This window comes from Astatotilapia calliptera, chromosome 10 (assembly GCF_964374335.1).
Source record: "Astatotilapia calliptera chromosome 10, fAstCal68.1, whole genome shotgun sequence".
NCBI classification, from domain to species: Eukaryota; Metazoa; Chordata; class Actinopteri; order Cichliformes; family Cichlidae; genus Astatotilapia; species Astatotilapia calliptera.
Genome location: NC_137431.1, coordinates 15,199,122 through 15,226,790, shown reverse-complemented (window position 1 = coordinate 15,226,790; position 27,669 = coordinate 15,199,122). Strand labels below are relative to the sequence as shown.

Here is a 27,669-nt window from a genome sequence, read left to right as displayed (position 1 = left end):
AACACGGCACCTCATGTGCAACAGTCCGTCCCCCGCCCTGTCTAAATATCTCAGATCAGCCCTCTTTACAAACTTGTAAAGAAAGAATAAACATGCGTGCATGCACATTTTCATACTCAATACCTTTAGGTAGGAGTCCTGTGTGTATTTTGTAGCTCAGTATTGTGTTTTTATGATGTGTAAAGTGACAAAAAAGAAATATATCTTTAAAACTAGTCACTATACTTCATATGCACGAAATTGTTGAACAGAACATACAAAGAAATAAAGATAAAAAATAAAGTAAAAACAAATATAGAATAATCATAAGAGTACAAAAGTGGCCCCTTGTAATCCAGGGCCTTGTTACAGAGGGCTTGCTGGTTGTTTGAAAGATTCAGGTTTGCTGGCTGTACTTTGCAGATCTGGAAACTATGTCCATCTTTCATGTTTGAGACTCCCCTTTTGTAAACTAGAGTCAGTTAAAAAACAAGATACTGTTCCATTATGCGTTGTAGGACATGATAAAAGAGAAAAGTTCTGTACAGTCACACACGAAGTGTGACAGATGGTAACAATATGTGCAGATTTGTTTGATTATAGGATGTGTAACATCATGCGCTCAATGCAATGACTGTGAAACTTTTAACAGTCGCTGATTGAATGATATTAAAATCAAAATTCCCACTTGTCCTGATTAACGCATGGTGACGTAGTGAATCCCCACCTTGACGTCAGCCGCAGCCAATAGGACTTCACGGTCATCGCAGAAGCCCTGCCCACTTTAGCAAGTGCAGTCTGTAGCGGTAACAGGGTCCGCCCCCTGTCTCTGCAGATAAAGGTTCGCAGTCTGCTATCCCAGGCATGGATGACGGTTGTAGTGAGACATGGCAGTCCGACATTACACTCTCGACTTCAACCTTTCTACAGCAGGTAGGAGGAAGGTGATGCATAGCTGACTGTAGGAAGGTCTTTCGTTACATTTCGTTATGCATCAGGGCTGCATGCTTTGCTAGCCTGCTAGTTTTGGCCTGCTAATTTATAGTCAATACTGCCAGGATTATAAAGTGCCACTGGTACATTGCCCATGTTTAGGCACTATATGCATGTGCCCTAGTGCTATGCTACTTGTGCCCACCAGTACAAACCCCTGTCCGTAGGCAGGTACGGCTTGACACTGGTAGGCCACTATTAGCTCGTGAACTGTCACATCAGTATGCATATTTAATGTCAGTGGCACATATTTACAGGTCAGCGTAAATGTCTGTTTAGCAGGTATCTTTGTGGATAAAGCAGCGCAAGCAACTACGGTTGAAACCAAAGTCACATCACTGTCAGTGCAGCATAAGCTTCTAATTAGAGCTCAGTTAGCTTTGGCTAGCATGGCTATGATTAGCCTAGCCGTGTTAGCAAGTCTCTGTAATCAATAACAGAGGGCCCGAGCGATCTCATCAAATAGTTGCGAAAAGTACAGCTTGAATTAATATAATGCGGATTTGTTTTATGACTTATAGGACTTATACAGGTGTGTCTGTTTCATAAGTATAAATTATAACATCAAGTGTGAGTAATCGTTGTTTAATCATGCAGCACGCGCTTTTCGTCGACCTAAGTCTGTGACCCCGTTAACACTCGATAATCAGTAAACGCATGTAGTAAATTGGCACCCGTGCGCTTTGAGGGCTCTGCCAGACATTTATAGTCCAATTAAAATCATCCAGGAAGACGTGCATGTCTGCCATTGTTGTGGTTTTACCATTAATAATATAATAATAAACTTATTTATAAAGCACACTTAAAAACCAAGGGTATGCCAAGGTGCTTAACAAGTAAAATAGCTATTAACTGATAGTGGTGTGAGAATGAAGCTATGAAGATTCAAACTGTCATTAGGCTTTTTTTTTTCTTCTTCTTTTTAAAAACCCTTTGTTTCAGAAGTCTGTTTAGAGGAACCAAAGTTTGTCACAGATAATAAATGGAGTATATGATAATGAAAGTGAAGTGCAGCTGTATTTGATTAATATATTTTGTTCACATCAGATTTATTTGCTCCCTCTTTCAGTTGACCCTGCCTCGACAGTGTCTGGTCTGCTGTCTATATTTCATGAACAGGAACTGACAGAGACTATTCATGATACAGACGGGCATGGTTATCTTGCTACCTTTGTGGGCAAGAATGGCAGGTAAGGTCAATATTTTCTCACAAACAAAAGTGACTCCTTCAGTCTAATTATAACTCTTTAGCAGTAAAACTTGGATTACTAAATCCTAATTGGGCAAAACATTTTGTGTATTAGGATGTGATAGCTTAAAGCTAATCTGGCTAGGGTACTTGTTGGCTCGTCTTCAATCAGATTTGTGTCTGTATAAATAAATAATAAAGGTGCAACAATACTAATATCGATATTGAACCGTTCGATGCAGTGCTTTCGGTACGCATATGTATCGAACAATACAACATTTTTACATTTATTTTATCAACTTTTCTTCTGACGATGCTGTCTGTGTTGAGCACTCAGTGGATCTGCGCTCGACAGTGCAGCCTAGGCGGAGTAATCGAACGCAGATTCACTGAGCGCAGGGCAAGCTAGCGAGACAGAAGTTAAGCTCTCCTTGCAACATGCCAAATTGAACCTCCCCCACCCTCATTCAGACCTGGCGTTTGGAACCATTTTGGTTTTCATGTGACGTATGACCCTGAAGGTAAGCGCGTCATGGACAAAAGTAAAACAGTATTTTGGATGTGCCACCCAATGCTCAATTACATTGGTGGGAACTAGTGCGTTAGCGCAGTTTTCTCATTAACGTGTTGGCCGTCCAGCCCCATGCACGGGGCGATCCGCGTTAATGTCATTTCAGATTAACGCTGACAGCACTAGTGGGAACACAACGAATATGACTGCACATTTACGCCGACATCATCCTAATGCAAAGACAAGTGGAAGCAGACAAAAACAACAAGCACGCATGGTACAAACTTGACCCGAGTCATTTGTTAGCACATGATTCTCCTTATGGGGACCTGATATGTTTAACCCTTGTGTGGTGTTCATATTTTTGTTACTCAGCCAGTGTTCATGGGTCTGGTGGACCCACTAGAGTTTTGGCTTTCCAAATTAACACTATCAAACAATTTTATGTTAAATTACTAAACAGATGTTTACTTCATCCCAATTACAAGACATGTGAACAGCAAACATGGTTAATTTTTTCCCTTTACCTTTGTTAGATCACATTTATGAATTAATGTGCTCCTCGTTTTTTTTTTGTTTTTTTATAAAATGTTATAAAAAACATAAATCAGTTATACTCAAGTGGAGTGAGTGGTAAGACACAACACATTTACATGTGAAGCAATATGTTCCACAACTAAATGGGATCAGCTGCTCATCAATGGTGACATTGGGCCCAGGTTTGTAAAACAGGGGAGGTGGTGCACCCACTTATCCCACACTGTCCTGATGGCAGCTAGCTTGTCTCTCTGCCGTCGAGCTGGTCTGTCGTCTCGGTTATCAAAACGGATAATCCTGGAAATTTTGTGGAAGTTTTCCAGAGTCATTGATGCACGGAAAGGTTCTTGCCGGTTTCTGCATCCCACAGGGATTCTGTGGATTGCCCTTTGGACCTGAAAACTCCTGCAAGGATAAGAACCCCAAAGTAGGCCTTTGGGGTTCTTAGATGAATTTGGTCCATCTCCTTCCACCTCTCTCCAAAAAAACACCTTCCTTCTAGATTACTGCAATCCAGAATAATTTTCTGGATGGAATCTGGGATGAAAAGCTCAAATGAAGACTTGATGTCCTGCACATGAGTAACTGTCAGCCGTGTTGGCCCTGGCTTATCCCAGTAACAGCTCTGCAGGGTGGCTCATTTCTTGGGCAAGAAGACCATTCAATTTCACCAGTTATTGACATCCATGTTTCTTCACTTGCTGTCTGGTGGGCTTGTTCTGGTCCTGGAGCTGGCTGCAGATGGGGTACTCGTCTTCGTTTTGTTACTAAATGGTGCTCAACCTCATCCTCTTCTTCAAAGTCACTGTCAGACTCTGAATTTTCAGAAATGTGAAATATTCTGAAACCTCTTTGTCAACATCATCGTTCGAAGCCTCTCTCTCTTCCAAAATCAATTGGATGGCCCTCGCAGCAGATAATCTTTTGCCATCTTGATCAGTTGGGATAAGGAACCACACTGGCAAAGTCTTATTTATAGTATTATGCCCCTAATTTGCAGGTGGGACAGGGTATGAGAAAATAAAATTTGGATCCCTCAAGAAAGAGGGTAAAATGTGCGGGAATGTCAGAGCAGACGGTGTTGATAGTTGAATTTTCAACAATGTTGCAACTTTGTGCGGGAGCAGGAGGGGAGGAAATCACTATCAGCAGCACCAGAAAGGAGGAAGACAGAGTGTGGGAACACAGGACCTACACTTTCAACACTTTTATTAGACCTGGGTCCAGTGGACCCGAACACCTTGTATGTAATGTAAATGTGTGGGGGGAGGTACAGTATGAGGTCATTGAAAATTAGTTTGGATTTATGTTCTTCACAGAAAATAAGCCAAAGCCAATGAATTTCAGGTTGAAAAAATAATTAATTGTTTAATTTCTTTTGAAAAAAACTGAAAACGGGTCTCACAGACCCGAACACCATACAAGGGTTAATATGCTGCTGAGAATATAGCCCAGAAGAAGCGTACAGTATAGCTTTTATTTTGGAAAGAGCCATTTCTCTGTAACAAACTCCTTTCCAAAGATGAGTGATTCCTCAATCAGATATATTTATTTTTTTATTACTTTGTTGTTTCAGCGACATTAAATTTAAAAACTGTACTTTTGAGTTAAAATATGTATTTATAATTTTAATACATGACAAATTAAAAAGGCATAAACAGGTTTTTTATTTTTATTTTTTTTTTTTTGTATCAAAAAAATATCGAATCGAACCGTGAATTTTGTGTATCATTGCACTCCTAATAAATAAGTGTACTAATATCCCAAAGCCAGGATGTGTTTTCACCAAATGTGGGTCTTTGGAGAATTCTAAAACTTGTGTGTTGTCTGACTCTCTAAGCAATGTCTACGGCTTCTTGATAGACTTCCTGATAAATCCTGAGCATGCTTCTAGTTGGACAGCATTGCAGGAATGTTTCAGTTAACTCTTCAAACTTTAAAAATATTACCCTTCAAACTTCTTTGCAACAGAGGAACTTTTCACAGCTTCCTCTGAGAGGTCGCATTGCACACGTTGAGTGGCTTTTTTTGTTTTTAGTTTAGTGTTCCTCTAACTTTGTTTTGCATCGTTTTCTGTTTCCTACATCAATTCTCAGGTTTGTTGTCCTGCGTGTGCACTCCCAGGGGCTGGTCACAGTTGATTTGCAGTTTTACGAAGATGATGACATTGCACAGCTAGACAATGTAAGAGCATACACAGGGCTATTGTTTTTACCAACATTGAAACTAATAAGGTTAAACATCTCTGGGACTATATAATGATAACCCAACCCTTTTTGACCATAGGCATCTTTAGTGCCTGTCAAAAGATACTTACAGTTACTGTCTGTGTACTGGCTTCCTGTATTCAAACACTTTCACATCCCTAAATGCTAGTGCATACACGGAGGGTTAAATTACACCAACTATGGTGTTGTTTACTCCCGATGTGTTTTGCATTAGGGTTGTCTGTGTAGCAATATGAAACCTTTCACAAATTTGGTGAAAGTTTAAGCTGCATCTATTCTTACTCCACAGCTTTTGAATGCACTGGAAAATAAGCTGAAAGTTCTCTTAAATGGCAATATTACAAGGATTAAAAAGTAAGTATCACTATATTGTTCTTGTAAATGTATCGTACTTCATGGTGCAGTATTATTTATCCCCCCCCACCTCCCAAAAGGCTTCCAGCCCTTTTGCGAGGAGCAAAAGTTGACCGCTACTGGCCCACAGCCGATGGCAGACTAATTGAGTATGACATTGACAAGGTGGTGTATGAAGAGGATTCTGAATACCAAAACATAAAGATTTTGCACTCACAGCAGTATGGGAATATTCTAGTTCTGGATGGAGACGTTAGTAAGTATATAAATCATGACATGTTGCTTGCACACAAGATTTTGTTTTTTCAAAATGACTGTTTAACTTAGTAGAGTCAGTCTAATAAGAATTATTTGTTTTGCCTTTAAAAACAAATTTTTCTTGCAGACCTTGCAGAGAGTGACTCTGCCTACACCCAGGCCATCACAGGCAGTGGAAAAGAAAACTACGCTGGAAAAGAAGTGCTGATTTTAGGAGGAGGTGATGGAGGAATACTTGCTGAGTTGGTCAAACAAAAGCCAAAGATGATCACCATGGTGGAGATATCCTTTACTGAGCTTTCATTTGAGTGACTTTGTTCATATTAAAGCAAACATTCACTTTTTTTAGATCACTCCAAATCTCCACACTTAGATTTGCATTATTCTCAGTGTAATTCTGTGTGTGCATCTGACTGTTCCTTAATAAAGCTTCTACATTGACCAGAAGGTGATAGATGGGTGCAAAAAATACATGAGGAAGACTTGTGGTGATATCCTGGACAACCTGAAGGGAGACTGTTACCAAGTGAGTGCTGAATTGTGTGGTGTGGTTTTTTTTTTTTTTGTTTTTTTTGTGTGTGTGCACATTTGCTCAATGTGTTTTGCGTTATTAATATTTATTTTTAAAGCGGCAATAGGCAGGACAAAAGTTTTGAAGCAGGGGTAAATTGAAGATGCATTTTGAATAATCTCCTCGTCTCATGGATTGCAGATATTAGTTCAGGACTGTGTTCCCTTGCTGAAGAAGTATGTCCAGGAAGGAAGGACATTTGATTATGTTATTAATGACCTCACTGCAATCCCAATATCCACCTCGCCAGAAGAAGGTATTGATAACAATAGCCATACATCAGGAAAGGTGGCACACAGGTGCAGTGTGAAGAAATGTTTAACTTGTCACATGCTGTCTGGTTTCTGTAGACTCTACGTGGGAGTTCCTGCGTCTCATTTTAGATCTATCTATAAAAGTGCTGCATCCCAGTGGAAAGTATTTCACACAGGTGAGTCTGCTCCTAATTTACCATACCGTTCATGATTGGGGGATTTTGTCAATACTGTTTTTAAAGGTGAACTAAATATTAATTTATTTGAAACACTTCATGCGATGACCAAGCATCATTTCTACTGTGTGTCAGGGCCTAATTATTTATCTGTATGAGTCTCATGAATCTTTTCTGCTGCTGGCCATCAGGGCAACAGCGCAAATCTGACCGAGGCACTGAATCTGTTTGAGGAACGGCTGGGAAGGCTCTCGTGTCCAGTGGACTTCCGCAAAGAGGTGGTGTGCGTTCCATCCTACCTGGAGCAGTATCCTTTCTATCAAGTCCCATAATTTATAAAAATGTTTACTGAATTGAAGTATTAAGGCTAGGTTATCATTTCTGCTTTCATTAGAGAAATTAAATAATGGTGTTTTGCTCTTATACTGTGAGGGAGAAATTCAAAGTGTCTGCTTTAAAAAAAACAAAAACAACCAAACAAAACCCCAGACATTCAGGCACTGTCAAAGGTCACCTTTGCATATGGACTGATTATTAAAATTGGGATATTTGCTTGCTGTGGTCACCTGATCCTGCCAGTGTAGTTTAGTTAGCAGGCACATTAGGACCATCTGATTTTAATAATCCAGTCTAAGCGTCTGTCTGCAGGTGCCGCTTGCACGCACTGCAGCACTATGCACTCTAAACACCACTGATCTAATTGAAAAACAGTCTACTAACACACCAAAGCCACATGCAGGTGAATAAAGATGGTCTTCCCCATCAATCTAGCTCAGTTTCAATCCAATCTAACATTTATTTGTTTTTGTGTACATGTGTAGTCCTTAACTCAACTATCAGATGGGTTTTTTACACCGCTTGGAAAAAGTAAACAAGTTATCTCCTGAAATTCTCAGCAGCTGGAATGTGAAGGCTCCTAATTTCTTCTGTACCCCCTCATTTGTACGCAAATTGAATGCAGCCTGAAAATTGGAGGCCACACAAAATTCAGTTTAGTTTTAAATGTTAGGAACTATTCAGATATTTCCAAAGTCTGAATTGTTCACACACCTCTGTGCACATTGGTGAGCTTCTGCTGACTAAGACAAGTAATTTAATTTGCTGTTTTCAGTTAACAAACACTGACTGAAAAACACTCCAGCTTAAACCAGTCAAGTTGGTGTGGTTAAGTTATGAGAGTATATGTGTATATATATTTTTTCTTTTTCTATAGCTGACTCAGTTCTCCTCGAGGCATAATTGCAGTTTTATCATCCCCATTCTTTTAATTTTACAACTTGTCAGTTGTATTGTTTGTTACTTGAGGTTTTTTTTTTTTTCCTTATAAATGTCCACTTGCATGTGCTCTGAAGGAGCTGTTGGAACACTGATTTTTATACACTGATAATGTGGAGTAACTCATTTCCCATACATATGTACTCATTTTCTGTAATCTTGAGTTATGAAGTTGAATGAACGTGCCTCTGCGTGAGCCAGTGCACAGGTGCAGCATACCCAAAGTGTCACTTTTATGCTTCATTTTTGTTGCTGCCTTTCAAATGTGATTTCTTTCAGGTTGTATTAAGGTGGTCACGCCCAGCGGGACTGAGGGGCTTAAATCAAAGTGTTTTAAAAGGGAAACTATTTCTCCAAAGTTACTGCCACCTCTGCTTGTGCTGTTTTGTCATGTTTTATCGGCACCTTTTTGTTTTTGCCTGATAAAGTTTTTGTTAAGACTGTATTAGGTGCACGTAAAGGACGGTGAATGTAGCTTGCATATACAGTACAATGCACATTTGATCTACCCTGTGGGACATTTATTTATTCGTTATTTCATTAAATGCTGTCCTTTCCTGCTTGAGATGATTTTGACCATCTATGATTAAACTGTTTTTGGGGGGAACATACCTGTGGTGTTTGACTCATTCCTCTTGATCACTGTTATCTTAAGAAAAATGCAAGAGACGGGAAACGTGACTGTTTTCCTCGTAAGAACTAATATTTGTCCAAAACTTAAAGTACCAGTTTGTCAGCCAAAATCTTAAAGCTTAACTAATCAAATCTAAAAAATAAGGCAGAGGTTAAAAATGTCAAACTGCTGCAGCAGCTTTTGCATTTGCTTAGAATGTATTGGGTTTCTCATTCTGTGACATGTTTACACAGATGCCATACTAGTGACGCTGTGTGGTGTGTTATGAAAACTCTGGTAAACTACCAACTGGTTTAATTTAATTGGTGTACCATTTAACCCAGTAGTTAACTAGTGACATTTATCAGTTTGACTCCAGAGTACTCTGGTACTGTATACAGAATTGTTATTCCAGAACTCTTATTACTCATTCAAATGCAACTTTGCAAACCTAACATGTGCTGCTATATTCTTTTTACGGAGAAAGTTTTCTGCTAGCAATGTTTCCAAACAAGCCATACTTCAGTCTTTACAGGCCTCAGCCTGTTAAATGCTAGAGTCCGTTTTGTTTTTAAGTTTCTCACAGTTTGAGTATTGCATGGTCTGACATTGGGAGGAATTTGCTGGGAGGTCCCTCCAGGGAACTTTTACTTCTACCATCATCTTTGCTGTTGGTGAATACTTCCTTAGATTAGATTTCAATTCATTATTCTGCTGTATTCTATTGTCCTGAACATATGCAGAGGATATCCTAGTTGATTCAACGGTACTGTGGCTGCAAAACAAGCCCAAATCATCACCCTTCCACCACCGTACTTGACAATGGTATGAGGTATTTGGCCATAACACACGGTGCCATCTCTGGTGAAAACCAAACACGGCGTATTAGCACCAAAGGACATATCTTGTGGGGGGTTTTTTTTGTTGTTGTTTTTTTCCCCCAGATGCAACTTTGCAAACCTAAGCTGTGTTGCTGTATTCTTTTTCTAGAGATCACACTTCCTCTCAGGAACTCTTCCAAACAAGTCAGAAAAAAGTCTGAACCAGTATGACTGTACTGTCATTACCTGAACATACCAACGCCTGTAGAGTCGAGTGTTTTTGCCCCACCAGCAAAGAGACCTAGCTTCTGCTTTAATGGAGGTGCTCAAACTTTCTGATGACCAGTTAATCAAGTGCATTTGGCTGATATTTGCCCTATTAGTTTCTTTGGAAGCAGTAAGGTTGGACTTTTTACAGCACTGCAATAGAGACCAGTGAAAACTTTAATTTCACTTGAATGTAAAAGACAGTATGTGTGCCACCAAATGTCCGATCAGTGGAGGAATCGAAAGTCTTGTATCAAGGGTAAACGCTCCAATGGCTTTTCCAGACATCCTGCTTAAGTGCATGCTGTTTACATTGTCACGGCTCTCTTGGACACTAACTGGAAATGCAGCATGATTAATACAGCTATGCTTCCCCTGCTGTGACACATCAAAACATCTTACTTTACTTTAGGTGCTTTTAAATTTGTTTGTTAGACCATTAGAGCAATTATGTAAGCATGCATACATTTCAACACTGTTTTAAAAGTGAAATCTTTGTTATTAACTTAATTTTTTTTATTAGAAATGTAGGTCTGTGTGAAAGATTTAGTGGGTTACATTAGTGAAATTAATTTACTTTGAATATTAATAATATATAATACTTTAGTTTTCAGAATATCTGTAAGAATACAATAGGGGAAATAAGATGTTAAAACAGTAAGTTTCGTTTATAAAGTCATTTAGCTAATACATATGGCCTGCAGATAGCTTGTACATAAATTACTCTGTTCAGTTACATTATATTGTACAAATATATATATATATATATATATATATATATATATATATATATATATAAATATAAAAGAGCGCTGAGAGAGGCGGCTTTGTCCCTCCACTATCAAGAAGTTTGTGAGTGTCTGTGCCGCATGTTGATCTCGTTGAGGACCACATCCATATTTGAGTCTTCATCTGCTGTGATTACTCTGTCTGCATATGGGCTACCTGTAAAACAGTGCTACTGTCATTATTTCAAAAAGGGAAATTGATATATTCTAAGAGTTGCAGCAATGACAGAAGAAACGCAAAAATGTCAGTTTGTACCGATCCCATCACTCTGTTCTGAAATGTCACTGTTGAGGAAAGAGGAGCTGGAAGAGTTATTGCCACGTGAGGTACTGGAATGAAGAGATGTGTTGTTGGTCAGCGATGACTTCTTTGCCGTCTTCTGTGTTGCAGTGCGACTCCATTCTGTTAAAAAAAAGACCCACATGATGAAGGTAAACGTGATTGTGAATTGCAATTATCGCACAGTCCATCCATTCTCTTCCGCTGGAGCCTATCCCAGCTGTCTTAGGGCAGGAGGCAGGGTACGGACAGGTCACCAGTCTGTTGCATGACTAACACATAGAGACAGGCAACCATTTGAACTCACATTCACCTATGGACAAGTTAGAATTACCAATTCAGCTAACCCCACTAACTGCATGTCTACGTGTACTCGGATAGAACCCACGCAATCCCACAGTCGATAAACTTATTTCTTAAATGAAACCAAATAAAGGAGTAACCTTCACCAGTTTGAGGCACACAGTATAAAACGAACACCGCTAACCTGAGTTCTCAGATAGTCTCATTTTGCCGCAGCACAGATAGATCCTCCACTGCCTCCTCACGGTTTCCTTCACTGCACAGTGGAACACGAATATAAAGAAACCTACAAAACAAGCGTGTTTGTTAATGCCACGTTTCACAGTGCAGTAGTTACTTAGAGGAGCATTTAAAAACCAATTAGAGAAAAAGATGCGATTGTATTTTTGTTGTTAAAATAAGAGAAGAGGATGACGTCAATAAAAACTGGTTAAAATTGAGGACAAAAGAAAGGAAAACAGCAGAATTACTATGTAAACTGACCAGATTTGAGTGAAATCACCATTATTTCACAAACCAGCTCAGAAAATGTCAGCTCACCTTGCAGGGAGTTACAGATGGCAAAGAGGTACATGAACGCCAGGTTAACGGGCCCCCAGGCAAAAAAGGCAAAGCCCCACGTGAGGCCTAGCAGGATGGTTATCCCCAACACACTGCGCACATCCTGCAGTGTGCTGCGGTGCTGGAGATTTTGAGGGTTTTGTTTTTTTATCCGGCACAGCTGGACCATAACTACAATAAACATGATGAAGTTAAATATAAAAATGACGCAGAAATAGGCCACCACTGCCACGTAGAAGGCGATGTCATTTTTCAGCCAGCAGCTGTGGGAGAGTCGGAGGAGAATTAAAGGTTGTTCTGAGGTTTTATATCATGGATTTTATGTAGGATAATGTGCAATAATGAGATTACAAATAAAGTACTCACAACTCATCAGTAGTGCCATCACTAAACCTTCCATAGGAAACGAGACCGTAGTTGTTTTTGTCAATTGCAATGACAATAATGACCACGATCATCGGGATACCCCATCCAGCCAGCGAGAACTTCAGCATGTAGTGCGATACATTGACGTTGAAGACTTTCACAAGTGCCACGTACATGTGGACGGCCTCGAGACCCATCCATGTGAAGGCAGCTAACAAGAAGTAGTGAAGGAACCAGGCAGTGGAAATGCAAAGGCCCACGGCGTCTGGGTAGAGCGCCAGCCAGGCGTCCACCAGGAAGACCAGATTCAGCAGGAGCAGCGCAAAGCACAGCTGGATCAGGATTTTGGATGGGATGTCTTTGCGCAACTTGCTGTGGAGGTGAAATTATGAAGACAACATGTAAAAAATACCTCAGCGAGCAAAAAAAAAATAATAATAATAATTCATAGAGCTTTAGCAATAAGTAATGAATAACAGATCTAGATCATCTATTTTCTGGATTTCTATACGTACCCAAAGGCCAAGTAGGTGAGGATGGTGACAGCCAGGAAGATAGCAGAGATTCCACAGCCAATGTATGTGATAAAGGTAAGGATGGTGCTCTGGACACGACTGGTTATAGGCTGCCTGGAGAGGTCCTTTATGAAGGAGATGCCCCCCAAAAGTGTTATTATTCTAATGAATAATAACCAAACATGACAACATACATGACAAAATGTATTTTGGTGATCTTACCAGCAGGATGGCAAAACTGGTTAAATGGTTGCAGCCACAAATTGTCTCACTGTCTGTGCTATTTTGGACAGAACAGCCATTTGAGCTCCAGCCACCCGATCCATCTGTGGGCAGAAAACAAACACGACTCGTGTTTTTACACGTCTGTTTGTGTTCACTGAAGCTCTTAACTCATGGCTGGACAACTTACCATTTAATGCAAAGTCCCAGAAAACACACGTTGCCACAAAATTTGCCTGTAATTTGAGAAAAAGAGTTTATCATCTTTAATTGCACATGATAGTTTTCTCTCTATCTCCCTCTCTCTGTTCAGGATGTGTTGCTTTTACAGCATGTTTGTGGCCTATTGCTGCTACATTTACCCACACACACATGTGTAGCTCGGTCGTATAGCTCCGGCATGTGTGCGCTGCTACAAACTGGCTTGGTTTGTCTGGTTATACCTGTAGCCGAAGCCCTTAGGCAATGCTTCCTCCAGACGTAAATTTCTCTATGAGGACACAACCATTTCCTTTTAATTTGCCTTTAAATGACAGTTGGTGAAACCAGGCTTACCGGAATAGGCTCTTGGTTTTTTAGGGTGATTATAACATTGTCTCGGAGTCCTGTGATTGACAGGTTGGCGACACTTGCTCCTAGGATCCCGCTGTTAAGCCTGCGTACTCCCAGGGATTTGTCCTGTGTAGCCATTTAGAGACAACAAAACAAGTTTGTAAAGAGTGTGTAAGTATCAGATTTAAAACACTACATTAAAAATAATGTAAGTTGGCGTTTTTGTTAGTGGTGAATAAGAAGGGGACTGCTGGTTGAACTGTCAGACCTGGAATACGGTGCTCTTCTGGTAGAAATTGAACTGAACTCTGGAGACCTGCTGCTGTTCCTGAGATGTGAGATTCTGAGTGAGAGAGGCAGGCAGCGTGACGGAGCCCTGAGGGATCGAGGAGTTTGTTGTCACGCTCCTTCTCAGTCTGGGATTCCCACGGACCTGTAACACATATGGGCCTCAAGCTTAACAGACTCGATCATCCGAGAGTTGTTTTTTTTTGTTTGTTTGGTTTTTTTTTACCCTGTTTTCTATTTGGGGCAACTGGCGTCTCTCTACTAGAGATCACTATTTGGAGGAGCAGCTTTGTTCTTCCAAATAGTGGCAAAATGGCTGCTTATTCGTCAAAACATTTAGTATTACACCCACATTCACAAGTGTAATCCAGGGATTTACTGACAAATCATGTCATGTCATTGTGAGGAAAAGAAACCGTCAGAATTTCTGACCTAGATCACCTGGTTGTGTTTTTAAAAGCAAAAACAAGTCACATGATTAAACCAATTTGTTGTATTTTATGAATTGATCCTGTTTTTGACTGAACCACTTTACTCTGAAAAGCTGAAATAAATAAATGTAGTTTTAAATTTAGTTTAATCTGAACTACACATGCAAATACACAAAATACACAAAATCTGAGTTAGTATATTCTTCTTCTTCTTTTAAATATGCCAATTACAACCTAAAACAATTACTCCAACCTCCCTGTTAAAATAATCATAAAAAATTAAATCGACAGTAAAAAGGCACTAAATATCTTCTACAGGCTTCTCTAGACAAAGCTGGAAATGCTGTGTTATATGAGACACAAAGCACTTGTACAAAAGTGAAAGTTATTCTTCCCTACCTCCACATTGGTGGGGCTTGAGATGGAAAAAGTTGTTTTCTGAAAGTTGGCGCCATCTGCTGGTTTCACTGACAGAGCAACAGCCGGGGACAAAATGGTCTGAGCCGTCCCTCCAACAACCAGCTTGAGCCCCACTGTATCAACGATCCCTATTATCCTGGTGAGAATAAATGAATAAATAATAGTACGTGTCATTTCTTTAATTACAACAAGAAGCAATATTAGGGGAGACCGGGGATAGTTGTAACGTGGGTCAGTTGTAACACTTCCAATTTCTCCAATCAGGGCTAAGTTTCAAATGATGTGACTCATCCTGTGCATGCCCAATTCAGTTCTGCTATCACATGTGAAAAATCAGCACATTTTGTCAAACACAGACAATTTAACATGAAAAAAAGTAATTTGTATGCCAAAAAGTAAGTTTTTCTACTTTATTTCAATTTGTAATAGCATTATCTGCTTTGCAGTTAAACTCATCAAACTTAAATTATGTTATTTGTATGTCTGTGGGGATATATTCTGTGTAGGTCTTTAGTGCTAATGTTTTAGCCGTTGCCTGTAATGTTAGCGAGTTCATGGCTATAGGAGTCTGGGTCAGTTGTAACAGCAACAGTCTGGGTTAGTTGTAACAATAATGCAGATGTTACAACTTACCACACTATTACTTTAACTTATATTAAACAAGTTGGGGCAACGACATCAGCAGAGAGAGGTTCACTGGTCGCATTTGTATATGCGGTAATGCCATTGGCAACACAATTCCTCCACTGTTTGTGTTCCCACACATACATTATGCAGACCACTGTGTCAGAGATGGACCAGTAGGAAGTACTGGTAGTGGAAATAAGTCAGGATGGGTGCAAGAAACAGATTTCGTCATCTTTCTGAAGCACTTTGCAAACCACACCAAGGTAAGCCCATGATAAAAAGTAATGGAATTGCGATGCTGGTGAACAACTACATTTTTTCAGCTTCATTGTTATGTTCAAAATTGGTGCAAGAGTTGTAGGTTATAATGCCCACTGAGCCAATGAGGCCAAACTCTAGGAAGACCAACCAAAATTAATGAAATATTCAGTTTCAGAAATTTCCATAATTTGTCTTTTTTGGGGGGTTGGAATATGTTCAAAAGCTAGATTTCTGCATTCTGTCACACACACACAGAGCTACATAAATGGATGTAAGTGCATTCATGTGTTGAATAAACAAAGATTACATGTTAATGTTTTGTTAGTACCCTTATTTCATTGTGTTACATTTCACCCCAGGATATGTTACAACTAACCCAGACTATGGGGTTAATTGTAACATTTCACTCTTCGTGTTTGAGACCATACCATGCAATGGGTAATTGTGCTGCAGAGAAAATAACTGCACTATTTAATAGCAGAGACATGTAAATACTTTGCATTACATTTTGAATCCACTACCTTAAAAGAGCTTCAATTTACAGACAGAAATGTCAAAAATGTTACAACTATCCCCGGTCTCCCCTACTGGTTAAAAAAAGATGAAAATAAGAGTTGGAATTGAGGTGTTTTGTCCTCCTATGGATGGAAGAGGAAAACTGGGGTTTTGTTGGTGTTCTTTAGAGCCCATATCTGGTTATTGTTGTGAGTAAAATAAAAATAAAAACAGTATGGGTCAAATGCATTGTCCACCCCATGAAATATTAATGTAAAAAGACCACAATAAATAAATAAATAAATAAATAAATCTGTAACCTGTTGGAGGACTGTGACAGCACAGATGGAGAAGCACCCAGGAGATTGCTGACAATGTTGACTGATGTGTTCCCCAGCCCTATGCTGACATTTGGGCCTGATAACAGAGCCTCCAGCTTAGACACCAGCTGATTCACCTGGCTGGAGTTCAGTTTGGACACGTCTTTCGTCTCGTCAAGCAGTGCGTTGGCTTGGGCCTCAGCTGCTGTCAACACAATTTGACGAGACAGTGACGCTATGATAAGGAAAGCATTGCCACAGAGTTGTGCACGCAACTGAAGTGATCACAAACCTGACGAATTTGTTGTTGTACTTCCAGTTGTCGTCACAGAAGTGTTCGGATTTGTGGTGGCTGTAGTAACGGTGAGTGTAGGAGACTTGGTTGTAGTTGTGTTACCCGTACTTGAGTTATTAGCGGTAGTGATAGCTGTAGTTGTAGTAGTGTTGACTGTTGCTGGCACTGAGACATTAGCAGCACTGGTGGTGGTGGTTAGATTCACTCCTTGTGTTGTATTCAGCGGCATTGAAGTTGCATTTACAGCAATTGTAGTGCTATTAGCAGAGCTGGTGGTAGTGGCAGTGCTGTTGTTGGTGGTGCTGGTGGCAGTGCTGTTTGGTTGCACGGTTGTCACATTTGGGCTGGTTGTGGTGGTAGACACGTTTTGAAGATCACAACTGTCCTGCAGCTGCATAACCACATTGTTTTGTTTTTGACTATTAAAAAGAAATAAAGAAGTAACATTTTACTTTGGATCCTTTTGATCTGTTGCAGCACATTTTGTATAAATGTGGTTAGTGTGCAGGATATTAAGGTCATACAAACCAAGTGAGGCTGCTAGACTTTGCTGCAGCACAGAAATCTGCAGGCTTTATGTCCGTGCTGACCCATGTGAACTCAGACTGCAGGCTGACATTGGCTTGTAAATTTCCACAAATTGCTGTGGAAACACAAAAGCACCAATGAGAAGCTTTGCACAAGCTTTGCACAAGTCGTCACTTATTTTTTGACTGCTTGAGCTGATATTTCAGTCCTCATCTTGTTTTATTTTGGTTAGTATACACACCCGCTCGGATCACATGCCCGCTGAAACTGATTTGTTCCTTAGACTGAAGCAGATACACCACAGCATTTGCTACATCACAGACGGGGACCTCACGGGCAAAGGCCAGAATCACGCTACAGCTTTGAAGGCTATAACGGAAAAAACAAAAAGACAACAACAACAATTTTAGCCTAGTGTTCAAATGCAACAGATGCATCAGTGAGATTTAATGTGAGTTTTAGACAAATGTTCTAACATAGCTGGACTCACTTTGTTGACGTGCTTGCACATGCCACGTTTGCGTCCTGTGTAGAAATGTCAGTTTTAGAAAAATAACTTTAAATGAACGTAATAAAGGAAACTACTAAAACGTGTTAATATAATAATAACACATGAAATGCAAATTCCTTTTGGACATAAACTATATTTTTCCTGTGAGATTCCATTACATGGTGAGTTTCTTGTCATGTGAAACTGGAGTATTTTTGGGGTAAAAGTCAGTAATGTTCAAAAAGACATTACTGACAAAATGACATCTCTACAGCTGATATCTTCAAAAATGAACAACTCAAAAGATGTTAATCTAGATGAATAGATTGAATCTCCTTTAAGTCAAATAAAGAAATTCAATTCAGTTTAATTGGTTTTTTTAAGGTTATCTTTTTCCCTAATGCACCCTAAATGCCTTACTTACATTTTGAAAACTTGCTTTGGCCCTAAATCATCATAACAGAGATAGAAAAACATGAAGGCAATAATATCATAATTTGGTGGTTGAATACCTTGTACTCAGATGCATTAATGGACACTGGACATAGACCTCTGCAAGGGAATATTACAAGATTGTTATTATTTTTTGTATTTTACATGTGATAAAAAGGTATTTATTTATTTAAAAACTGGTGACAAAAAACAAAACTTACTCTACACTTGGAGAGCAAGGTGGAAGCTGTCGCAGCTGAGAAATCTGTTACAGTTGAAGATATTAATGATTCATTGATGCTCCAAGAATTTATTCATATGATTTTTACATTAATGATTTGTTTATTTATATGTATTTGTGTTCTGTGTGAATGGAAGATTACCAGGTTGGTGACATTTAAATAGTTTATATTGGGATCTTGTATGGAAATATTAAAAGTGTAGTATGCATCTAAAAAACAAAGAAACAAAAAAAAGGAAAGATAATCAAGTCACCAAGCTTTCAGACTGTGTGATTTACATCATAATGCAAATGGTTTTGATAGGTGACACTAACCTGATCCACTGCAGTAGTCAGAGCAGTTGCAGTTGCTTGTGGTGATGTTGCCTGAAACAAAGTCAAAGCATGATGGTTTACAGTGTGGATCGAATCAAGGCACCTTCAAGACTCTACTTTTACACTTTAAGGGAAAAATACATTTAGAAAAAATATTTAGAAGAATCTTGTGCATTTTGCTTTTTTACAATCTTATTTGTTCAGTTTTTAATTGTCTGTGTTGCAAGTATGAAGCAACCCCGAGCTGCTGGCTAACCTGGCATGCAATCAAAAGCTTAATGAGTTTCCTTATGTTTCCAGTTATTATGATAAGCTAAATTAACCAGATGCTTTGTACAGAACAGGGTTTTTAACCATTTTCTATTTTTAGGCATCTGCTAAAACACTCACAGAACAATTAATCCTATATAATCCGCAAATGCTCTGTAGCGTGTCCACACGATTTGGTATCCAGGTATAATGTTAACTGTAACTGAGACTTAATTAATATTATTCTTTTGAAATGTGTGTTTCCTGACATGCCCTGAAGTACTTCCTGGTGTCTTTTAACACAAGTGTGTTGCTTCATCAGGTTTCAGTAGCAGTAACAGTCTAATTCATGTATTGATGCAATGATGTTGTTTGTTTGTTTTCATGGTTGGTCCATTTAAACTGAGCTTAACTATGCTTACATTGAATAGTTTGGAGCTCACCTGCACTGCAGTTAGTTGAATTACTTGGTGGAACCACATATGCAGCTGCAGACTCATTACTGTAAAAAACAAACAAACAAACATGGAATTTCACAAAACTAAAGTATGAATTTAAAAAGTATAATTTATCTTTGATTAATCAGTTAACATTTAGCACTTGGGAAAGCACAGACTGCCCGTACTGAGGATCTTACCATGCTGCGTTGTCTTGACCAGTGTAAATGCAGCTGTTTTCTACTGTGCTGCTGTTATTGCACACATTTTGAAGCTGACCTGTTAAGCGACACAGAGGATTTATTACATTGTTACTTTTATAACATCCTGCAAACGTATCAGGTAGGTAACTATGCATCACTCACCCACTCTATCTGCCTTTTTCCCCAGCACGTAAAAATCAGATGAAGTGTTAGTGGCTGCGCAGAGAGTGCGGAGGATACAACATGAAGACACCGCCTGACTCAGCTTCAGCGTCACAGAGCACGTGGTGTTTCTGCAGCATAAGATCAGTGTTAATGTAGGGATCATGAGATAAGCTTATTTCAATGACTTGAATGTCTTTACTTCACTTACCTTATTTCAGTTTTTGTCACGCATGACACTTCCATTCCCTGGTAAAACACAAATCAGGCTAAATTCAAGTGATCTTTTTCATTTACAGAAACCTACAGACACAATTATGTGCTCACTCACTTGAAATAGGCCCGTTGTATTTATGACATTAGTGTTCGAACTGAAAAGTAAATGGAGATAAGGTTAATGGGTGTCAGGACTAACTGATATGATTCGTCATCTCAGTGGAATTAGGACTGATTGTGCAACTGCTCATATGATCTCCAGCTTTATGAAAAAGTCAAACAAGCGTTGCTTATTTTGCTTAATGCTTATTCAAGGGGATACAAGAGGGGGGAAATATTGGAAATTCAGTGTGCAGGCATCTCATTAGCTGCAACTTTTGGCTGCTGTCAGCAAAGGAAATAATCAAAGTTAAAACTAAACTAAAACTAAAGTAAAAGCAGATGTGAAAAAAAACTTTTTGTTAACAATAATAAACTATAACATGACTAGAATAAAAGTAAAAAATGTGAAAAAATGAAAAACTAGCTGAAAAGATTTTGTTAACTTGGAAATCGAACTAAAATTAAAAAAAATTCTTAGTTTGAGCTTTTTTTTAGTTTGGTAAAAATGTTAAACTAAGAATGAAATTAATAAAAACTAAACTAAAACAAAATATTTTTACAAAAACTAAACTGAAATGAAAAAACAAAGAAACTAAGTGAAACTAAACTGATTTAAAACAAAAAGTCGAAAATGAAATAACAAAAAAACCACATTTTAAAAATACAAAACTACAATAACTCTGAATGTGTCACGGCTGCACAGCAGTCGTGTGGTGAATTGAGTAAAGGATCCAAGATGCAGGCACTGACTGGGGTGCGAGTGAATATTTATTTGCAGAGGTGATAAGGGGACAAAAACAGGAGGAGCAGAGCGGGGAGTAAACCAACCTAAACTGGGGAAAACTAAAGAACTCAACTTAAACCAAACACGCACAGGGGGAGGAACAAAATACACAATGAAAGATGGCGGAGAGACGCAGACTAAACACCAGGTTACACAGACTGATGCAGACGGACACGGCGTTAAACAGACGACGCGACAGAGAGCACAGGAAAACACAGGGCTTAAATACACGGGGAGTAATCAGGGAATGGGCCACAGGAGGGAGACACAGCTGGGAGCAATAAGGCTAACGAGACAGGGGAGAGGTAAAACTGAACACACTGACATGAGACATGAACTTTCAGAATAAAACAGGAAACTAACAGACACAGAGAATCAGACAGGACACTGAACATGACAGGCAGACTCATGAGCAGACACAATAACACCATGGACAGACAGAGGGAACACAGAGAAGTGGGAGCAGGCAGGCAAAGAACAGAAACCTAACAAATGGCAAAATCACAACAGAATACACACTCGGAATGAACAAAAGCATAAGGAAACACAAAACACTGAGTCCTCAGACTCAGGACCATGACAGAATGTAATCTCACCTTAAATGATAAACGTAACAAATCTTCACAGTGTGGGTTCGACAACACAGTTGCCACAATATATTACAGAAAGTGCTCCATGAAAATTCATAATCTCATTTTCCATCTGTTCATTTATTTGATAGAAATAGTTGCACTCATACCTGCTTTGTGTCCCATTGCCACTAACGTCCCGAGCTACACGTATCAAGCTTCTTTTCCGTTTTCTTTTTCTTGCTAATGGTGTTGTAGTGGTTGTGAAGTTGCCTCCTGTTGGTGTTGCTGCTGTAGTTGTCCCGTTGCCTTGTAATGTTGTTGCAGTGGTTGTGAAGTTGCCTCCTGTTGGTGTTGCTGCTGTAGTTGTCCCGTTGCCTTGTAATGTTGTTGCAGTGGTTGTGAAGTTGCCTCCTGTTGGTGTTGCTGTTGTAGTTGTCCCGTTGCCTTGTAATGTTGTTGCAGTGGTTGTGAAGTTGCCTCCTGTTGGTGTTGCTGTTGTAGTTGTCCCGTTGCCTTGTAATGTTGTTGCAGTGGTTGTGAAGTTGCCTCCTGTTGGTGTTGCTGTTGTAGTTGTCCCGTTGCCTTGTAATGTTGTTGCAGTGGTTGTGAAGTTGCCTCCTGTTGGTATTGCTGTTGTAGTTGTCCCGTTGCCTTGTAATGTTGTTGCAGTGGTTGTGAAGTTGCCTCCTGTTGGTGTTGCTGTTGTAGTTGTCCCGTTGCCTTGTAATGTTGTTGCAGTGGTTGTGAAGTTGCCTCCTGTTGGTGTTGCTGTTGTAGTCGTCCCGTTGCCTTGTAATGTTGTTGCAGTGGTTGTGAAGTTGCCTCCTGTTGGTGTTGCTGTTGTAGTCGTCCCGTTGCCTTGTAATGTTGTTGCAGTGGTTGTGAAGTTGTTGCCTCCCGTAGGTGTTGCTGCTGTAGTGCTGTTGCCTTCTAAGGCCGTGGATGTTGCACCTGTACTATTGCTCTGTAATGTGGTTACTGCAGTTGTTGTGCTGTTGTAAGTGTTCAGTGTTGATGAGGCCACTTGTGTTGTCTTACTGACAGTACTTGCAGGTGTAGTTTGTGGGGAGGTCGGTGTGGCAGTAGTTTCTGGAGGGTTTGGAGGCACGCAGTTCTCCAGCTTGGTGCTGAAAACCTGCTTGAGCTGAGGAAAAGAGCATATGGTTTGCTGACAGGATTTAAGCATTACATCTGGTGTTTTAATAAGCCTGCTGTCGTACATGTTACATACCCAGGCAATGATTTCAGATTCGTTCTTGATCTGTCCAGTGACATCCACCGTAATGTCAACAAAGTAGTATACTGCATTACAAAGCAAAGAGAATCATTGGCAAAAGTTGCTAAACTCTATAACGGAGGACAACATACCAGCTGCTTGTAACAAAGAGGCAATCTAAGGGCTGAGAAAGGGAGCCAAAAATAGAAATACCAAAAATGAAGTGACTCACAGTCACCTGATGTGTTGCAACTGAAGCTGGCTGCTCATTTTAAATGTCAAACTATATTTAATTTCCATGGCAAATATTGTGCTCTGTGGTAATTTTAACAGGGGTGGAGTTTTAGATAGTTAGCTTGTTTGTGTTGTTCTTGCCATTTGGAGCACTTTTGTTCTGTTACATTCCAAATTATATGGCTTTCATGGTGGTTAATGTTAACAGGCCATTCAAAAATGTGCCCCAGTTTTGAGAATTTTTTGTATTTTTATTTAGCCTAATTTACTTAAATACTATTACCTGTACAAGTCAACTACAGTGGGGGAAATAATTATTTGATCCCCTGCTGGAAGTGGAAGTGCTCACTTGCAAAAAAATGAACAGCCTCTAATTTTCAAATAAATAAATACATTTAAAAATAACATAAAAGTTATGAATTCATTTGTATGTCATTTAGAGAAATAAACATTATTTCTACCCAACCAGAAATCCGGCTCCTGCAGACTGACTGCGTTCCCATGTGACACACAGATTTCAATACATCGATCAATCAAGAGCAGATTCACCTGCTCTCAATTCATTATGTGTATAAAGCACACAGAATCAGTTTCTTTCATTTAAACCTCTCCGCCATCATGAGCACAACCAAAGAACGGTCAAAGGATGTCAGGGACAAGATTGTAGACCTACATGATCATCCTGGGGGAGGAGAAGCCTTGGGAGAAAGTGCTGTGGTCAGATGACGCCAAAAGGGAAGAGAAATGCTGAGTATGACCCAAAGAAAATCTCCCCACAGTCAAGCACGGAGGTGGAAACATCATGCTTTGGGCTAGGTACAGGGGACTTCGCTGCATTGAGCGGCTATTGACAGGGTCATGTACCATAAAACCTAGGATGAGAACCTTCTTCCCTGAGCCAGAATACTGAAGACGGGTCATGGATGGAACTTCCAACATGACAGTGGCTTAAAATATGCTGCAGAGGAACAAAGGTGTGGCTAAAGAAGCATATTAAGGTCATGGAGTGGCATAGATGGGCTCCACACCCTCGGGCTGCGCCATCTCCTACACACCTGCATCCCATTCGAGACAATCGCCGGGGGACTACTTCACCCGGCGCAGATGGCTGCTCCTCGCCAGTCCGTTAGTCACCCCTCGGTGGTAACTAGGCTCTTCGTAAGTTCTGTATTTACTGGAGAACTTCGGAATTCATCTTCATCTTGTGTCTATGTACTTAGGGAAGGACGTTCGGCGCTGGAATCCTGCCACCTGCCTGTCCCCATGCCTGTTCACCTCCCATCCTCGTTCCTGCCTCCTCAGACTCCCTCCATGGACTCTTCCCCCTCTGAGTTTCACGGTCCGGCTCTAATCATAAGCCCTGACGTTTAACTTTTTCTGGCTGTTACGTGCCATTCCTCAGTACTCTAGTAATTGTGTTTCTCCTCTCTGTTGCAGTTTTCCCTCAGTCCAGATTACGGGCGCTCCAGGGTTTTCTGTTCCCAGTTTTTCCCTGGCTTGAGTTTGTAGTTTTGGTTCCCTTGTTTTCATCAAGTTGCTTTGTTTATTAATAAACCTGTACATAGTTCTGAGTGGCTGCACATTAATCTGCTTCCAGGGTCCTTATCGTAAGTGTACACTGAGGTTCTTGACAGTGTGAGTTTTCCCCTGACCTTTGTCGTCGCGTCTGCTTTACCCCCGTGGCTCTTCTGTGTTCTGTTTCCCCAGTTCAGGCATACCTCTGTTTAGTTGCTTTCCCCCCGTTTGGTGTATCTGCCTTAATAAATGGCACACTTTTAGTTAATTCCCATTTTCGTCTCACTGTGGTCTGCATATGGGTCCTCACATAAAAGAATCCACCCAATCTGCCTCCGCATATCGTGCGGAGTCGCCCCAAATCCTTCCTGAGGTGTGTGCAAACCTTGTGACCAGCTATCAGTAAACTTGTTATCTCTGTGCTTGTTTCTCAACCAAATACTAAGTCAACCAAGTATTAAAGTTTTGCTTGAAGATCAAACACTTATATCACTGAGTGACATACAAATCAGTAACACAGATTAAACAAACGTTTTTCCTACAAAGCCAAGGGGTGAGCAGATTTTATCAGGGTTCATTTACCTGATATTTGTGGAGCTGTAGTAGAAACAGTAAAAGGGGAAGGAGTTGTAGTGGTCTGGTTGCAGGAGGCTTGCCCTGATTGGAAAAGAAAAAAGTTCTCAGTTACCACTGTTGGCAACTTCATGGAGAGTTTTGGGACCAAAAGCCAATCGTGTGTATTGAACACTAGACACCACGTTGATGGACATTAACATGATCCAGTTTCAGTGTACAAAGTTCCTAATGTGGTTTTTAAATCCTACACGCTGGAAAATGGGAATTCTGAATTTTTTCAGCACATAAACTCTGTTTTTAAAAAAACAGAACACTTTAAAAATTAATGCACTTTGTGGTAGTTGCACAAAGTCATTGAAATGCATTTCCATTCCCTCACTTCCTGTTCTCTGTGTGGTCTTTTTTAGTCTTCTCCATTTGTGCCTTTCTCAGAATAGCAGTACGACTAATAAACAAAACTAGACTAACTGGTTACAGTATATTATGAAAGAGTTCAAGGTATTTGTGTGCGTACTGTATGTGTGTGCGTGTGCATGCCATGCATTGCAGGTTATAATTAGAGGTTCAAAGCTGTTGGTCCACTAAACAGCCGCCTCCGCTCAATTGTCTTCGTGTTTTTTCATCTCTTTTGTGTCACAGCTGATGTCAGATACCTGCTAAGAGGACAACGATGACCACCAGGTGTGTCTGCAGCAAGTGGAAACATCTGATAAGCGAGCCTGGCTTCTTCACCCTGTTAAGTTGAAGAAGTTTAAGTTTAGTAAATAAACACAGGGGGCTAAAGCTTTATTATATTTATTCTGACATATGACAGAAGAAAGAGTCAGACTGAGTCATACTAATCTAGAAAAGCCCTACCATCACACCCATGCTAACAAATGCTGAAAGGCTGTAATTAAAATGTGTCTTAAAGGTTTTATCTCCAGTTCTGGTTGTTAACAGATGAGTAATGCCAAATGAAACACTTGAACGATTTCAAGATAGTGAGCGCGGTCTAATAGAACAAATTCATTACCTTCAAAGTGCACATGATGTATGGAGTACATACACCATGAATCAATAGTTATTTTTTCATGTTCATTTGAATCTCTTATTATTAGGCAGCAAATAATTTGCATGTACAATTCTCCAAACTTTGCCTCCTATTTTTTTAAATAACAAGCAGAATAACAGTGAGTAGGTGGACTGACTGTATAACTAAATGTCTTCTTTCACATCCATGGAAAGCGTCATTGTTATTGGCACATAGGGTGCATCCTCTCCTATATTCTTATATAACCAGTAACATCAGTCCTTAAAAAATGCGTGACTACTTTGCAAATACAAAATAACAACAAATAAAAAATGTAAATAATTCGATTCTGTGACTTAAAAAATGACTTTAATGTTATTTGATGCCGCATAAGGAAGTGATTTATAGATATGAGCGCATCTGTATGAACCATCTGGATTAATAATCCTGACTGAAAACCGATCCAGCTGCTGTTTCTGAGTTAAGATGTGTTTCCCTCCACATTAAGGAAAAGGAGAGACACCGCCACCAACACCACCTCCACCGCCACCATCTCGCTTTACCTGACTAAAGGAGCAGATATTTGCTGGCAAGGAAGTCTGCCTGAAGAAATCCTTGGATCCTTCATGACTCTGTCTTCATTTTTGTGGAACATAGCTTCCGATGGGCGAAGTAAAACGTTCAACAACAAACATTAACAGTCATAAATCTAGCCAGTGCTCTCGGCTGTGTGCTTTGTCAATTCTCCACCACTTTCTCATGCACAATCAATAGCTGACACATGTGGCACGCCCATGAGACGTCAAGGTGAGCGGGTGGACGTCACATACATTCTCTTCAGCTCTGGCACCTTTGGTTTAACATTTCAACACCACCCAAAGAGGAAGCTGTCTGATTGTAAAACTAGACCCAAAAATAATAACACAGTCCGATCGTCTGCCTTTAAAGTTCCCTGTAGGTTTTTGGAAGGAAGAGATTTGTGTGTTTCTTTTTCTTTTTTGTTTGTCAGTACAGGTGTGCCTCAGGGTGTGTCATAAACCTGTGTTTTCAGTAATAGAAACAACTGAAAGTGTTTCCAGGACAACACTGCAGGGCTCTAACATTGTGGCCCGACTGCTACGAAAAAAAAAAGAAGTCACGCACCATTACTCTGTAAGTGCCTGTTTTTCAGGACTGTGAGCAGTCTGTCAGAGTCTGTCTGTCACACACCACCACATGAGCACGCTCTCTTATTTCCTTCTCTGTTCTGCCTCTTATGCTTGTGTTTACAGTTTTTCTCAGTCCCTTTGGTGCTTTTCTCAGATCAGAATAATAATTCTCAAAACCATTAGTGCAACCTCCATAACATTTAGTCATTTCTGCACATTATGGTACCAATTTCTCCTTCCCCTGAACAAATTGCAAATGCTCTTGGACATGTATCAGTTGCTTTCATACAATTCTCTGCGGTCGACAACATTATCATTTTCTTATGTCATGTCAGTCAAAATGAACTATACCTTTGGATGCTGAAAGACTATTAGTTCCCAATAAAACTAATAGTCTTCATTTCATTGCTTGAGTCATTACATACAAAATTGGTGAAATGCTGTCAAGCAAATTTTATACCTTTTTTAAATGATTTTTTCCTGGAAA

General features: G+C 39.9%; 2 protein-coding genes across 3 annotated transcripts; one reads left to right on the top strand and one right to left on the bottom strand.

Annotated features, from left to right (window-relative positions):
- The first annotated feature begins 752 nt into the window (after positions 1-752).
- sms (spermine synthase) lies at positions 753-8,936 on the top strand. The gene is made up of 11 exons (XM_080307077.1): positions 753-912; positions 2,042-2,162; positions 5,306-5,393; positions 5,727-5,791; positions 5,872-6,047; positions 6,177-6,333; positions 6,488-6,575; positions 6,762-6,876; positions 6,971-7,050; positions 7,242-7,357; positions 7,891-8,936. Exons 1-11 carry the CDS (start codon positions 867-869, stop codon positions 7,919-7,921), a joined length of 1,083 nt encoding a protein of 360 aa, XP_080163203.1. The 5' UTR covers positions 753-866; the 3' UTR covers positions 7,922-8,936.
- Positions 8,937-10,782: 1,846 nt separating this feature from the next.
- Positions 10,783-26,823, bottom strand: LOC113030424 (uncharacterized). Of its 2 annotated transcripts, none has more exons than XM_026181868.2 (30): positions 26,598-26,823; positions 25,676-25,755; positions 25,029-25,103; positions 22,713-22,783; positions 21,649-22,625; positions 20,139-20,178; positions 20,019-20,056; positions 19,808-19,938; positions 19,643-19,721; positions 19,449-19,507; positions 18,757-18,807; positions 18,584-18,651; positions 18,422-18,465; positions 18,281-18,320; positions 17,769-17,803; positions 17,520-17,647; positions 17,279-17,393; positions 16,748-17,169; positions 16,456-16,660; positions 14,732-14,888; positions 13,882-14,046; positions 13,617-13,739; positions 13,252-13,297; positions 13,062-13,165; positions 12,840-12,964; positions 12,325-12,696; positions 11,938-12,221; positions 11,582-11,683; positions 11,071-11,217; positions 10,783-10,971 (listed from the first exon to the last, which is right to left on the bottom strand). In XM_026181868.2, the coding sequence occupies exons 1-30, from the start codon at positions 26,687-26,689 to the stop codon at positions 10,868-10,870; spliced, it is 4,479 nt and encodes a 1,492-aa protein (XP_026037653.2). In that variant the 5' UTR covers positions 26,690-26,823; the 3' UTR covers positions 10,783-10,867. The 2 variants fall into 2 exon arrangements, with proteins under 2 accessions (XP_026037653.2, XP_026037654.2); XM_026181869.2 differs by having other exon boundaries at positions 16,456-16,657.
- Positions 26,824-27,669: the final 846 nt, after the last annotated feature.

Coding starts and splice junctions, on each gene's coding strand:
- sms (XM_080307077.1), top strand. CDS start 867: ATGGCAGTCCGACATTACACTCTCGACTTCAACCTTTCTACAGCAG. Junction 6,048..6,176: donor AGTTCTGGATGGAGACGTTA/GTAAGTATATAA, acceptor TTTTTCTTGCAG/ACCTTGCAGAGAGTGACTCT. Junction 7,358..7,890: donor GTTCCATCCTACCTGGAGCA/GTATCCTTTCTA, acceptor CTCAACTATCAG/ATGGGTTTTTTACACCGCTT.
- LOC113030424 (XM_026181868.2), bottom strand. CDS start 26,689: ATGTTCCACAAAAATGAAGACAGAGTCATGAAGGATCCAAGGATTTCT. Junction 25,104..25,675: donor CATCGTTGTCCTCTTAGCAG/GTATCTGACATC, acceptor TTTTCCAATCAG/GGCAAGCCTCCTGCAACCAG. Junction 17,804..18,280: donor TTAATGCATCTGAGTACAAG/GTATTCAACCAC, acceptor ATTTCTACACAG/GACGCAAACGTGGCATGTGC.